This window comes from Eriocheir sinensis, chromosome 33 (assembly GCF_024679095.1).
Source record: "Eriocheir sinensis breed Jianghai 21 chromosome 33, ASM2467909v1, whole genome shotgun sequence".
NCBI classification, from domain to species: Eukaryota; Metazoa; Arthropoda; class Malacostraca; order Decapoda; family Varunidae; genus Eriocheir; species Eriocheir sinensis.
The window spans coordinates 16,504,345-16,519,698 of record NC_066541.1 but is presented as its reverse complement, the minus strand read 5'-3'; the positions used below and the strand labels follow the sequence as shown (position 1 = coordinate 16,519,698).

General features: G+C 41.2%; 1 protein-coding gene and 1 long non-coding RNA gene across 4 annotated transcripts in view; one reads left to right on the top strand and one right to left on the bottom strand.

The window, feature by feature from the left end:
• Nucleotides 1–15,354, top strand: part of LOC127006793 (uncharacterized) — a 127,046-nt gene that overhangs the window by 69,899 nt on the left and 41,793 nt on the right. For all 3 annotated transcript variants that reach the window (XM_050877118.1, XM_050877117.1, XM_050877116.1), the window contains 2 exons: nucleotides 6,263–6,401; nucleotides 12,015–12,094. In XM_050877118.1, the coding sequence (XP_050733075.1) occupies nucleotides 6,263–6,401; nucleotides 12,015–12,094 (219 nt within the window). The remainder of the gene's footprint in view (nucleotides 1–6,262; nucleotides 6,402–12,014; nucleotides 12,095–15,354) is intronic.
• Nucleotides 14,104–15,354, bottom strand: part of LOC127006794 (uncharacterized) — a 115,300-nt gene continuing 114,049 nt past the window's right edge. The window contains exon 4 of the long non-coding RNA XR_007759761.1: nucleotides 14,104–14,825. This is a non-coding gene — a long non-coding RNA (uncharacterized LOC127006794). The remainder of the gene's footprint in view (nucleotides 14,826–15,354) is intronic.

Here is a 15,354-nt window from a genome sequence, read left to right as displayed (position 1 = left end):
CAGGCTTTTATTCATCTTACTTGACTTAAATTTTCTTGACCGGCTTATCTTCCATTATCACCAGGCGTCCGTGCCATGTGTCAGCCAGTCCGCAGCTCTCAATCACTGTCGATGAGTGAATATTTCGGATATCCCTTCCGTCGACGTGATCCTGAATACTGAATGGCGGAAATGATTAATTTTTGAGTGTTGTCAAGCGTGAACCAATAAAAACGAGGGTACGGCGGCGCGGAGCAAAAAGTCGACGTTATAGAGCGACGCTGATGAATGTACTAAGCGTGCTGCGTTAGGGGCAATGGAGCTGACCTGATGCATATTACTCGCGTTAAAATTAAACCCTTACTGGAGGAAAAACAGAAATAAATGAGTCCGAGGTAAAGTCCGTCTCATACTCCCATATAGCCCATACTCAGAAAGTCGTTGGTATTGCTCTGATATTTGCTGCTGGAGGGAAAAGAGAAAGAAAACCTAACTGGAGGAGGAACTTATAAAAAAAATATGTGTCTTAGGTAAAATCCCTCACGAGACTGTATTAAAAAAGTCACTGGTGTTGCCCTGACATATATTGATGCCGTTAAATGAATTGAAAACCTTAGTGGAGGAGGAACCTAGAAAAATGTGTCTTAGGTAAAGTCCATTACGAGACTAAACTCAAAAGGTCATGGTGTTGCCCAGATATATGTTGCTGTCGTTATAAGGAAAAGAACACCTTATTTTAGGAGGAACATAGGAACAAAATATTTATGCACACTCCATCATGAGAGTATATCCAGAGTCGATGGTGCTGCCTTGATATATAACATATAACATAAAACCTTACTGGGGACGGACGCAGAAAAAAAAGTCTTGATAGAGATTGAGAGAGCCCATCATGAGATTATATTCACAGGGTCAAAAAGAGTCAATGGCGCTGCCCTATTGTATATTATTCTCGCTAAAAATAACCTTACTGGAGGGGGACGTACAATGAAGTGTGTCTTAGAGAATGCCAATCACGACGCTATATTCAAAGGGTCAGAAGGGCCATTGGTGCTTGTTAAAAATAATGAAAAATGCTGAAGGGGAACCTAGAAAAAAACGAGTCTTAGAGAGCGCCCATCATGACCCTGTATTCAAAGGGTCAATGGTGTTGTATATTAATCTCAAGCAACACATTAGCTTTACTTTTATCCGAGAAAAAGCTTGTAATTATAAAATCTCCCTCGGAAAACCTGCTAAACATTCATGGAGTTCCCTTTGTCAGAGGAAAAGTTGTGTTGTTTGTTTTAATGTGTACACCGCGCTCCCTAAATATACTTCATCATTATTTTGACCTGTGAGGGAAGTTTTATATATAGATGAAGTCTCACGCGAAATTTGCCCCTTGAGTTAGTTGAAAAGCGATGATACAGAACTCAGCAGTGCTCTCTCTATTAACATATTACTTTTTATCACTCAAAAAGAATCAGCGTAAAATATAAATGATGTCTTACAGAGAATCCATCAACACATTAACTTTGTACCTCGAGTTAGAAGAAAAGCAATGTCTCTGTCAGTCACCAACAGTGCTCGCCCTAAATAACAACAAATTCTTTTTCACTTTTACTCAAGAATCAGCTTAGAGTATGGAGGATGCTTTATGGACAACCCATCACAGCATTAATGTAGTCCTTCCATGCCAGTAGGAAGACATGCGTTAAAGTCTCCAGTAGTGCTCCTTCACAATATATTTTTTCACTTTAAATTTAAAAGCAGCGAGGAATGTAAAATAAGTCTTACAGAGAACCTATCACACCATAAAATTAGTCCCTTGTGTTAGTGGAAAAGCGGAGTTAATATACGTTACCGGCAGTGCTCTCTCTAAAAACACATTTATTTGAATATTTATACCTGGAAAATAAACATGAAACAAAGAATACCTTACAACGAGCATTTCGCAACAATAATTCTGTCCTCTGTGGTGGAAAAAATATTTTTTTTATCCAGTTTATCATATGTCCAGTTTTTAACACTGCTTTCTACGATGAAATATGATATCATTGCCATTACTTGCAAAAATACTCTTACAATATAAATCATGCCGTACAGAGGAGCCCAACCCGCCCAACAATAAATTAGTCCGTCTTGCCAAATTGTCTATAATAAAATATGATACCTTTTCCATTACCTCTAAAAGACTTACAATATAAATGTCGCCGTAGAGAGGAGACCCAACCCGCCATGTCAAATGCTCTCTAAAATATAATATGATACCTTTTCCATTACCTCTAAAAGACTCTTACAATATAAATGACGCCGTACAGAGGAGACCCAACCCGCCAAGTCAAATGCTCTCTAAAATATAATATGATACCTTTTCCATTACCTATAAAAGACTCTTACAATATAAATGACGCCGTACAGAGGAGACCCAGCCCGCCCAGCAGTAATTTAGTCCGCCTTGTCAACGGAAAAGTATAATTAGATTTCCTAGCGGGGCGGCGCGGCGCTCATCAAGACTAATAAAGAACGCTACAGAGATGTTTTATTATTATTTTCTTTTATTCCGCGACGAGTGTGCGGCGGCGGCGGGGAAGAAGAGGAGGAGGAGGAGGAGGAGGAGGAGGCCGGTCCATTAGAGTAATGAGCGGGAGGTTCAGTTTAAAGAGAATTTCAATACCGAGTGCAATTCCATAATGCTCCAGTGATATAGCAAGCAGACACACACACACACACACACACACACACACACACACACACACATATGCATACACACGCACGCGCACACAACTGACAACTCGTAAAACACAAAAGTTATGCATAAACTCTCTCTCTCTCTCTCTCTCTCTCTCTCCACATCCACATCCACATTCACTTCCATGCTCCTCTCAATTTTCTCTCTTGTAGTATATGTTTCACCCGTCACTATTCTATGATTCTCTCTCTCTCTCTCTCTCTCTCTCTCTCTCTCTCTCTCTCTCTCTCTCCATCACGGGAAAACTGAATTCACGTTTCTGTCTGCATTTTCGACGCGTCCAACACGATGGATCACGCGGATCGCACCGTCACGCTAAACATGATTGGGTTGTCGCCTGGCCCGCCCGCTCGCATGGACTGGCTGGCTGGAAGGGAGGGAGGGAGGGAGAGAGAGGGCGGGCGGGCGGACGGGCGGATGAACGAGAAAAAACATACTAACCCACTTCTTTATGATCTGTCACTACCAAACTCCGCAATAGCTCGTCGTTTATGTGCGTGTATTTGTGGTTGTTTGCTGTGCGGTCGCCTGGTTTATGGACTGCGCTTGTGTGTGTGTTTGCGTTTGTGTGTGTGTCTGTTTGTGTGTCTATGTGTTTGTGTGTTTTGCTCTGAGACGAGTGAGTTGTTTCGACAGGCCGATTTAAACCCTCGCGTCTGGGTAGAACCGTTTCCCCAACTACAAACTTTTGCACACTAGCGTTTGAGGTGCATGTGGGAGGAGGAAAGGGGTGACGACAGCCGTGCGGAAATAGAGAAAGCGAGCAGGAGGAGGAAGACGAAAGGGATGACAGAGAGCAAGACGGGGACACCAGACCGAGAAAGTGAGGGCATAGGATGAGAGAGAAAGAGACAGGGCAGAAAGAAGGGGTAGGAGAGGAGGAGGAGGAGGACGCGAGGAGGATGACGGAGAACAAGACGAGGACAGCAGACCGAGAAACTGAGGGAAGAGGATGAGAGAGAGAGCGAGGGAGAGGGAGAGGGAGAGAACAAGGAAAGGTAACAGGCAGGGCAGAGGGCGTTAGAGAAATTGGGTCTTTGAAGGGATCGGAAAGGCTAAAGAATGAGAGCAATGGAAGAGACATGGATCAGAGCAGGAAAAGGAAGGGAATAAGGGGTCGAAATGGGACAAGGGACCAGGAAGGGATAAAGAAAACTGACAGATAAGGAAGATTGACGGAGGAAAGGAAAGAGAGAGGGCTTTGACAGATAGATAGATAGATAGGGAGATAGATGGAGAGTTGGAAAGACCGCGAGAGAGGTAGGCAAGAGATGGGGGGACTTGAAGACGAGACAAGGCAGGAATAACAGAAACTTTGGGACAAGATGTGGCAGCGGTGATGGCGGAGGTGGTGGTGGTAGTGGTGGCGGTGACGGTGGAGGTAGTGGTGGTGAGGGCAGAGCTGACATTGCAGGCCACAGCGGTGTACCAATGAACAAAGCGTGAACAGAAATATAGTTTTTTTTTATTCCAATTACTTTTCGTCATTTTTTTTTATTCCGTTAACATTTTCGTCGTGTTTTCTTTATTCCGATCGCTTTTTCGCCTTTTTTTTACCCTAATTGTATTTTAATTCTTTTATTTCAATCACATTTCGTCGTTTTTTTTATTTCAGTCACTTTTTCGTCATGTTTATACTTTAATCACAAATTTTCCTCGTCTGTTCTTATTTCAATCACTTTTCCATGTTTTTTTTTAATTCCAATTTTTTTTCATCATATTTTTAATTCCAATCTCTTTTTCCTCGTATTTTGTTTTATTCCAATCACTTTTTGTCGTCACTTTTTTCATCCTATATATTTTCGACAAGGTTTCCCGCGAGTCTCATTTCTGTTGTCGTGTCCGTTTGGGCGAGCGTTTAATTCGTCGTGTTGTCCCGCCTCCTCGTCGTCGTCGTTGTCGCTGAAGTATTACATGTATATATTTTTTGCCTCGCTGTTTTTCCGTAACTCTGACATGCGTGGCGCCGATATTAATTACGCGAGAGAGCAATACGCGAACGTTACTGCCAATATGTTATCCCTTGCTGCTCAATGCTAACTGAATTGTTGGGAAGGGCGAAATTTATATATGTTATACGTCAAGAGTGGGAACCGACGCGCGTGTTTGTAATTCTTATCTTATTGCAGCTTTTTTTATGTTATTTATATTTGTTTGCGCCCTTTTGAGATCGACAATTATTAGACGTTAACGATAATATTATATGATAGGTTGAGTAGAGGACCGACGCGTGTGCTTGTAATTTCTGTCTTATTGGAACTCCTTTTGTGTTATTTTGATTCGTTTGGGTTGTTTTGGTTCTTTTCGGATCAGCATTTACAAGAAACGATAATATATGATAGGTCGAGTTGGGGATTAACGTATATATTCGCAAAAACACTCTGATTGCAGCTTCTTTTCAGTATAACGTACATCTATTTGCATTGTTTAACCTCTTTTCTTCCCAACAATTATTACAACCGATGACAATATATAAACAAAATAATGGAAAATGAACATATGAATTCGCAAGAACCCTCTCTGATATCAGCTTCTTTCCAGTATCTTATTTTTAGTTATTTGCATCGTTAGGCTTTTTCCGGATCAAAAACTATCAGTAAAGATAACAATGTAATAAGTCGAGTGAGGAACAAACAAACGCATGGATTCATAATAACCTTCTAGAGTCATTTTCTTTCCAATATTACTTTTTGTTTCCCGTCTTGCTTGGCCTCCTGCCTGTTTCCTCCCAGTGCCTCGTCATCCTGAAACAATTGCCTCTAAACACATTATTTCCGCCTCAAATTCTTCCTCTCGACCTTAAATAAGGAAAACTGTGAACTTGGCAATATGTTGAGGTCGGAGAGACGGGCTTCGTAAACAACGGTCATCCTTTCGTGATTTCTTTGTCTCCTTGTGTGACCATTCGGCGTTTCTTTCCTCTTTCCAAATCCTCGTTAGTGCATTTCTCTATTTTTCTTCCATTTCACCTTCTTCCTCCGCGTCTATGGGTGTGATATTTTCCTTTTGCGATAGGTGAGGTCTTAGAATTGAGTTTTTGTTAATTTTTTTCTTGTATTTTTCTGTGTGATAGCTTTTTGTTGTATTTCTCTTCTCCCTCTTCAATATTTCATTCTTCCTCATGGTCTATTCAGTGGCCGAAATGTCAGTGCGTGTAGTCTGCGCTTGCATGACACTACTTCCTGACAGCGCAACTCACCCAGATATTTTTGTGGCCATTCGGCGTTTCTTCCCTCTTTCCAAATCCTCGTCTATTTATGTGCATTTCCTTATTATGTCTTCCATTTCACTTCCTTTCTCCGCGTCTAGGGGTGTGATATTTTCCTCTTGCGATAGTTGATGTCTTAGAATTGAGTGTTTGTGCATTTTTTCTTGTATTTTTCGGTGTGATGGCTTTTTGGTGTATTTCTCTTTTCCCTCTTCTATATCTCATTCTTCCTCATGGTCTATTTAGTGGCCGAAATGTAAGATGTCAGCGCGTGAAGTCTGCGCTTGTATGATACCACATCCTGACAGCGCAACTCACCCAGGTATTTCCTCGACCCGCAGGTGAGGTGGCGAGAGGAAGGCAAGACAACGACGTGGTGAACAAGTTCCCTTCACATGACAGCCGCGAGGAGCATCACAGCCACAGCCACCACCACCACCACCACAGCCTGCCTCCACCTCTACGTCACAACACCACCAGGTAAGAGATGAGACATTAACGTATTCTAACATCTCTTTTAAAGTTAAGGAAGGGAACCAAATGCTGAATAAAATATATGAAAAAAAGTCCCAGCTTCGTACTTAAAGGAAACGGCTTAAACGACAGGGCTTGAAAGAGAGAGGGAGAATGAGAGCGTGAGAGAAAGGACTTGAGATATTTTTCCTTGTCTTTCTCTCTCCTTACTCCCATATTTCTGTTTTACAGCAAAGGAGACAGCTCAGGGGCATAAGAAAAAGGAAACAATAATAAAAAAGCCCGCTACTCGCTGCTCCTAAAATGAATCCAAAGAGGTGGCCGAAAGAGGGGTCAATTTCGGGAGGAGAGGTGTCGGGTTAACACACATATGCATTTGATAAGGCTTTCGTAGAGGTTGTATTAATATTTACATGGGTAGTTTTATGACCCTAGTGGTAGTATGACAAGGCTTTTGCACCACGAACGTGAAATAAACCCTCATGAGAAGCCGACTAACCTCCTTTGTGGCCTTGGGAGATAGTTGTCATGACAGCCAAAAGCGTCTCAGAATACCGCCCGAGAATACCAAGAAGGAATGATCTGTTTTTGTTCTACGGAAATCTAGGTATACTCGCTCCCGGAAATATTAATGCGCAGGGCAAGAGGAAATGCAATGGAAACAAGGCTTTCTCAGGGTCTGCCACTATATGTCGATTACCACTCATACCCCGCCACCCATTTCCTGTTACACGTAATCCCTACCAATGAAAATAATGTAAAAAAAAGAGTATTGTTAAAAGGTTTGTAGTTCCAAGAAGCATTACAGCATTCTTGAAGGGAGAGGGAACGAGAGAGAGAGAGAGAGAGAGAGAGAGAGAGAGAGAGAGAGAGAGAGAGAGAGAGAGAGAGAGAGAGAGAGAGAGAGAGAGAGTGAAATAATCGAAACCTCATTTTTCTATATTCATTATTTTCTTCCTCCCAGCTAAGAAGATTCAAAGAGGAAAAGAACACTGACAGAGGAAAAGGAAGAGATAGATAGATAGATGGATATATAAATAGATAAGGACAGTGTGTGAGAGAGGAAAAGAACATTGACAAGTAAGGAAGACAAAAATATATAGAGAGACAGATGGAGAGATAGAGAGAGAGACTATCCAACAACAATATAAAAAAAAATGTAGAAACGAGTGGAATGCTTGTTTTTATCAGAACCATTTCCCGCCCACCACAACTTCCTCCCATGTTCACGGTGCAGCTGACTTTAATCTCCAAGTTATTTCCCAACCAGACGCACAAACCCACTCACAACCTCCCCCCCCCCCCCCACACACACACTAACACACACACACACACACAAACACCTCCCACCCCCACGACCCTACCAATCCCCTGTTCCTCCCAGACAAGCCCTGCCAGCAACATTCAACCCCTCGCTTTTATGATTATTTCAGAGATTTCTATTTGGCCTAACTTTCTAGAGTACAAAGTTAAGCCAAATAAGGGAAGAAAAAGTCGAGTTCTCGGTGCTCTTTTCTTCATTACTTTCTTCCTGTCTCTCTTTTCATCGTTAACTTTTTAGGCTATAAAGTTTGTCAAATAAGTAAAAAAAAAAAAGACTTGTGTTCTCTTCTTTCGTCTTTCCATAATTTTCGCTGTCATGTATTTTCCGTCGCTTAACTCGCCCTCTCTTTATTTCCTTCCTTTCGATCTCCATTTTTTCTTCCTATGGTTCATTAGTTTAGAAAATAGAGTAAAAAATAGCATCGTGACCGAATCTTTTACTACAGAAGGGTGAAAATGCATGATAAATATTGTTCCTATCCGTCAAAACACCTCTAATGCTACGAATATGACCACCGAGGCCACGCGCAGCTATACCGTGTGCTTCTTTAACAACAAAACCCCAAAACAAGTTCTAATATAGTTCCCTGAGTATCTTTGTGTTCCGACGTCATTTGAACCCAAGAATAGAGTTTTCTTCCTCACCTGTCCACAATGACCTACTAATAAGACATGTTTCCTCACCTTTTCATGTCCGGCCTCGTTCTTTCCAGTCTCATCTATTTCCATCCCGTCCTGTCCTCCCACGCTGAGCTGTGAATGAGTTCCACGTAGTCTTGATTCACTCTGAAGGGAGGAGCAAGACCCGCCTCGCCTCGCGGAGTACAAACAATCGTCCTTTGTGTTGTTCCTTCCCCAATCAAGGGCGACTATTGAGGCTCACTGAAAGAAAATACGAGCTTAAAACACGCCTCGGAAAGAGAGGAAAAAGAAAAGTGGTTTGCCAATCAGGATAGACTTTGGGCCTCACCGGAGGAGATAAAATAGAAGTATAAACACTCCCGAGGAAAAGTGAAAATAGAAAATTGTGTGGAGCAGTTTGGTTGCCTTGCTGAGGAGAGTCACGTTGTAAAATCCTGTTCTAACCTTACCTAGATAAAATATTTGGTTTTACACGTAAAAATTATATGATGATCTGCTAGAATAGGTAGAATGATATATAGAGAAAACTACTTTGCTGATTTTTCGTTGACTTACAGAGGACAGTCACGTTGTAAAATCCTGTTCTAACCTTACCTAGATGAAATATTTGGTTTAACACGTAAGTTTATATGAAATGGTCTGCTAGAATAGGTAGAATGGAAGATAATGGTAAGGAGAAAATTACGTATATCACCTTTACCTGTGGAAGATTAGGTAACGAAAACAACACATAAAGCAAGATAATAAGTGAAGCAGAGATTGAGAAGAGGAGGAGGACGAGAAGTTAACGAATAATGAATGGAAGAAGACGAAATCTGGAAGGAAGGGAGGAAAAGAAAGAGAAATACAGATAGAGTACACGATCAGTTAACGAAAGCAACACGCAAAATGAGTTATAAAATGATGCAGAACAAATGATAAACACGTGGACGATTAGCTAACGAAAATAACACACGAAGCAATATACCAGGTGAAGCAGAATAAACGTTAAACACCTAGACGATTAACTAACGAACGCACCTTCACCTTGGACGATTAGCTAACGAATACACCTTCACCCTGGACGATTAACTAACGAAAAAAACTTCACCCTGGACGATTACCTAACGAAAACAACACACAAAGGCACTACATCAGGTGGGGCAGAATAAACGTTAAACATGTTACACGTCGAGAGTTCAGCGCAAAAAAGCCAGCAGAAAACGTTGGGTGGTGCATTTTTCGCGCCATTAAAGCCTAGCCATAAAGAATTTTGCCGAAGAATTTTACGTCCGTGAGAGAGGTTCGATACTGCGCCTCGTTAACTCGCCCCTCTCGCCCTTATTGACTCTAGAGCCCGCATAAAAAGCTGTATGTGTGAGGGAGAGGGAGAGAGTAGACACACACACGTACAGACACACACACACATATACATACACACACATACATACTTTTATACATACAAACAGAAGGGAAGGAAGAGACACCAAGAGCTTCACTATTTTTTTTAACAAATTTTATATTCTAGAAAGTTAACGTTGGAAAGACGAAAAAAACGAGACAGAAGAAACACAGAGACCATTCTATTTTTCTCACTTTCATACACATACATGCATACATACATACTCACACAAACAAAGACCAACAAACACAAACAAACAGGTTTTTTTTTTTTCTTGCAGGCGTTTTTTCTTCCATATATTTTTTGCCCTCGAGCTGCTTCCTTTACTAAAACAAACACAAACACAAACACACACACACACACACACACACACACACACACGCAGGTCACTCCAGATCCCTCATAATTTTCCGCCCAATATTTTCGTCCCGCCCGGCGCCGTGGTTCGCGTGGCAGAGAATAAGGAATAACAAATTACCTGGGCGATCGATATCCAGGTAGTCCACACGCCACGACCTCCCCATCACGACACAGGTGCTTATATACACACACGCTCACGCACACACACACAATGATGAAATAGGCACAATATAATACTTAGAAGAGTGACAGACTGTAAAGCATATGTTAGTAAGGTTCTTTGTATTTCTTTTATATATTTTGAAGTGGCTTGGCATTCAGGGACTTATCAATATCACCCTTATTAATCGTCTTAACCCATTCAAAACAAACGGATAGAAGCAAGAATATAAAAAGGAAACTAACGCAGGGAAGGATAAAAGGAAAGAGAAGGGAAGTTGATAATTGGGAGGGAAGAAAGGAGCAGAGAGATGTAGAAAAGGAGGAGGACGAGTGAAGAAGTAAACTATCGAAAGACGAACTTGTGAAGGAAGGATTGAAAAAGAAGAAAGGGAGAAAGAGAGAGAAAGAGAAGAAGAGGATGACGCTGGGGATTACGAGACATATAAATAGATACAGAACAACAAAAGACGAAGACAGAAGTGGAAGCCCAAACAAGAATAGGATAAATATATAGAACAACAAAAAGAAAACACAAAAATAGAGCTCCAAAGAAGGAAAGAATAAATATAAAGAGAACAAGAACGGCGAAGACAGAAGTGGAAGCCCAGATAAGAATAGAACAGAGAGAACAAGAAAAGCGAAGACAGAAGTGGAAGCCCAAAGAAGATTAGGATAAATATACAGAACAACAAAAAGAGAAGACAAAAACGGAGGTCCAAAGAAGGAAAAAATACATAGAAATAGAACAAGAACGGCGAAGACAGCAGTGGAAGCCCAGATAAGAATAGAACAGAAAAAAACAGAAGATAATAAAAAGAACAACAAAAATGAAGACAAAAGTGCAAGTCCCAGAATAAGAACCGAACGCTGTTGGAGGAAGACAAGTCACTAAAAATAAACATACCCATTCCTTTCTCCGGCACTGTCGTAATTCGGGCGTGTTTGTGGGAGCTGATTCGCGGCTCAGAATCGATGCAAGAGAATGAAGGAAGGTTCGGATTCGGTTAGTAAAGATTCAGTAGACGAAATGTGGAGTTGGAACATTTCTTTTCCTTTATTATATGCAGAAAGAGGAGTGTGTGTAGTATTGATTATGAGGGCTATATATATGTGTGTGTGTGTGTGTGTGTGTGTGTGTGTGTGTGTGTGTGTGTGTGTGTGTGTGTGTGTGTGTGTGTGTGTGTGTGTGTGTGTGTGTGTGTGTGTGTGTGTGTATGTATGTATGTATGTATGTATGTATGAGTGTGTCTCTCTCTATCTATATATATATAAATTTGTTTCTTTTCCCCTTTTTCTCCATCCCTCGTCTGTTTTTCTTTTTCTTTTCTGTTTTTTCTCTATCTATGTTTCTCCTTCTCCCTCTTTCTTTCATTCTCTGTCTCTCTCTCTCTTTATCTATCTATCTGTTCTCTCTCTCTCTCTCTCTCTCTCTCTCTCTCTCTCTCTCTCTCTCTCTCTCCCCCCCTCATCCTCAGTAAACTGTTTTGAAGTCGCAGCTTAACGTACATTTCCAGTTACATCGAAAGCTTCATTATTTTCACGAAAACTTCATTACGTTCACAAAACGGGAACCTGATCAAAGGCTAAAAGGGATAAAAAGCAACTGGGCGTCATTTCATACATAGATTAAGGATAAAACGTGGAAATAAAAAGAATAATGGGTTGCAAAATTCGGAGGGAAAAAAACCATACCTGTCAGCGTGGGTGTGTGTTGGATATTGACCTCTTATGACCTCTTTTTCTCTGCCCAGGTGTGTGAACGGCTACCTGCTGGATGACCTCACCTGCGCGTGTCACCCCTGCTGGGACGGGAGCACCTGTGAAAACTATGGTAAGTTAATTAGGGTTGATGCTAATGAAGTTTACAATTACCCGATTCATTACCATCAATTATGTCACAAATATTATTAGCAGCAGAACAATGGGGTTTTTTTTTAGCATTCTTTACTTACCTCTGTCTGATTTTGATGTTCGTATTCCATCCTCTTCTGTTAACGGCCGTAGTTTCATGTCTTCATCTGTTTTCTGTTAGTTCTGGTATCTACAGTTTCTGGAATGCCACTCTATTACTTTGTTCGTCCATCTGTTATTAATTCCACGCATTATGTTGATCTTCGTAATCCACTCTCTTCTATCAAAGGCTGCAATTTCATCTATTCATTTAGATTTCTGAATGTCCTGATTTCTACGGTTTCTGGGATGCCACTCTGTTAGGCTGGTCGTCCGTCTCTTATTAATTCCACGCATGCTGTGATCTATTTATATTCAAGTACTATTCCAACACAATTAGCGAATCAAAAACCTGTTATTGGCACGCAGTCTGTCAATATTGTAATCCCAAACTCCCTCGCTTAATCGTTTACGGACGTGAAATTATATATCTATCCGCCCGCTCCATATTCATCTTGTTTTCCTTCATCTGAAACACAATAAGCGTGTTGACAAGTCGTTATAGGCACGCAACCGGTTGAAATTGTTGCATTAAATTGCCACGTTCAGTCCTAGAATAGCTGTCATATATATTTGTTTCCATTCTAAATAGATCTTGTTTCTCTTCATTGGAATCAAATGGACGTGTTTAGAGGATGTTATCGCCACGTCATTAGTTCAAACTGTACCGCTAGATTGCCTCGTTCAGTCTTAATTAAAACATTCGTCATTTATATTTGTCTTTGTATTCCACATTCATCTTGTTTCTCTCCACCAACCAAATGGAAGTGCATACATATATATGGAGGAGAGGAAAAGGAGCCACAAGAAGTAAAATAAGAACGAAACACGAAGCATAACCGATGATAATGTGTTGTTGTCGCCGCGCAGACGGTCCAAAACGCACCGCTGAACAGTTGTCGTTTATACTTGTCTTTCCATTTCGCATGCATCTTGTTTCTCTTCATTGCAAACAAAATGGACATGTTTACAACCACTTACTGCCATGCCATTGGTCAAATTGTCCCCTAAAGCTGCCTCGTTCAGCTTTAGAATAGTCGTCGCAATTCATATCTTTCTGCTCCACATTCTTTCTGTTTCTCTTCATCTCAAACTAAATGGACGTGTTTACATTGTCTTTGTTCAATCTTAAACTATTCGTCGTTATTTATATTTGTCTTTTCACTTTACATACACATCTTGTCTCTTTTCATCACAAACAATATGGTCGTATTCCCAAGCTGTTCTCGCCACGCCACTGGTCGTAGTTCTGCCCCTAAGCTATCTCGTTCAATCCTGCTGCGGACGACATTTCATTACTATAACGTCACGCCAAAACATCCCCGGCCATTCTTTCCGTTTAGTGCCACCCTTCAGCGCCGCACTTTTTCTCCCTCTATGTTTGCTTGCTCCGCATCCTGTTTTTCCTCCCTTGAAATAATGTCAAACGTTTGTTTTTCGTTATTAGTTTCAACACGCGCGAATATTTACCTCTTTTATTGCATTTTTTAGACATATTTACACGGCGTCTCTCCGCCCTACATTTATGCTTCACAGTAATGGTAGTTTTTCATTATTTTTTTTGTTTTTCATTGTTTTTTCACTTTATTATAACCGTTCAAGGCAAGTTCAGATTCATTATAACAATTCCGCAGCTTTATCCTCGAAATTTTGGTTGGCCAAGTAAAAAAAAGCTGATTTACACACGCATTTCTCTCTTCTCTCTCTCTCTCTCTCTCTCTCTCTCTCTCTCTCTCTCTCTCTCTCTCTCTCTCTCTCTCTCTCTCTCTCTCTCTCTCTCTCTCTCTCTCTCTCACCCACTCTTTCTCCCCCTCTCTCTTTCCTTCTCCCTCCCTCTCCCTCTCTCTCCCCTTCTCCCCCCTCTCTCTCTAACTCCCCGTATCTCTCGTCGGTAAGTCTCGGCGTAAAAGTTGTGATTGCCGCGAACTTCCACATAACACTACACGGAGGGTAAAAGAAAGCGGCAGGTGGAGCTCGAGTTCATGGGAGCGCGGGAAGGTCACGCCGGATGATTTCTTTATGAGACCGCGAGCAAGGGATTCAAGGAGGGAAAAACAGCGGCGGGCGGGACTTGACTCTATTATGTGACATCATTACTATTATCGTTCATGCTTCGTTTTGTTTTATTCGTTCTTATTTTATTTTTTGATCCCCTTTTCCTCTTTTTGTATCTTCTTTTCTTCATATCGACACCTCCTTTAATCTTCTCCTCCTCCTCTTCTTCTTATTTCCTTGCAGCGTTGCCATCGTTTATGCTTCGCTTTTAGTTCATATTCCTCTCACTGCCCTTTTTCTTTCCCTCTCCTCCTCTTCGTTTACTGTTCTTATTTTACTTCTCACTCTCCTTTTTCTCTCCTTCTCCTCCTCTTCGTTTACTGTTCTTATTCATTTCCATCATCTCCATCTCCTCCTCCTCCTCCCATTCCTCCATTCTCAACATCCTCCTTTCGTCACTAATCTTGCATCTCCTCGAAACTCAGTCTCTGTACTTACCGTCGGCTCTGCGGTTCACTTACCTCGTTAGATATGCGAGGTGCCCCTTTGATAAGCACTTCAGGTATTCCAGGTAGGGGAGGTTAGGCCGGCGCCAGGTGAACCCAAATTACACGCACCTGCGAAGACAAACTAATTAACCTTTCGTCCTCGGATTCAAGGTAGGGATTGACTGAATTCCGAAATCATGGTAAAGCCGGAGTCATGCCCCTTCAAAGACAATCCAATTAGCCTGTATTCGTGTCACTTAATGGGTAGTTAAGGGACGCTATTAGAGGCATTCAGATAAAGAAAAGGTCATGTATAATTGATGTTGACGCTCATTATGGTTATTCACATATCATGCTCTTGAAAAGGTTTTGTTATCACCTTGTTTTTATGACGTTCAGTGTGTAGTGTTTGTTAGTGGCTCTTGAATAAACGAAAATTTGATGCATAATTGCTATTCACAAAATCATTACGGTCATTGAAAAGTTATATGATACTAAGAAGGCTATGATATCATTCTCTATATAGGCTACTGGGTATGTGGTTTTTTTTTTTTTTTTTATCTCTATTGCTTTCAGACGAGAATAGGGACGCTCTGATTGCTATTAACGGACGGGAATCAATTGTCAAAGAATGGAGTGCAGGTTCTAGCCAATGCAA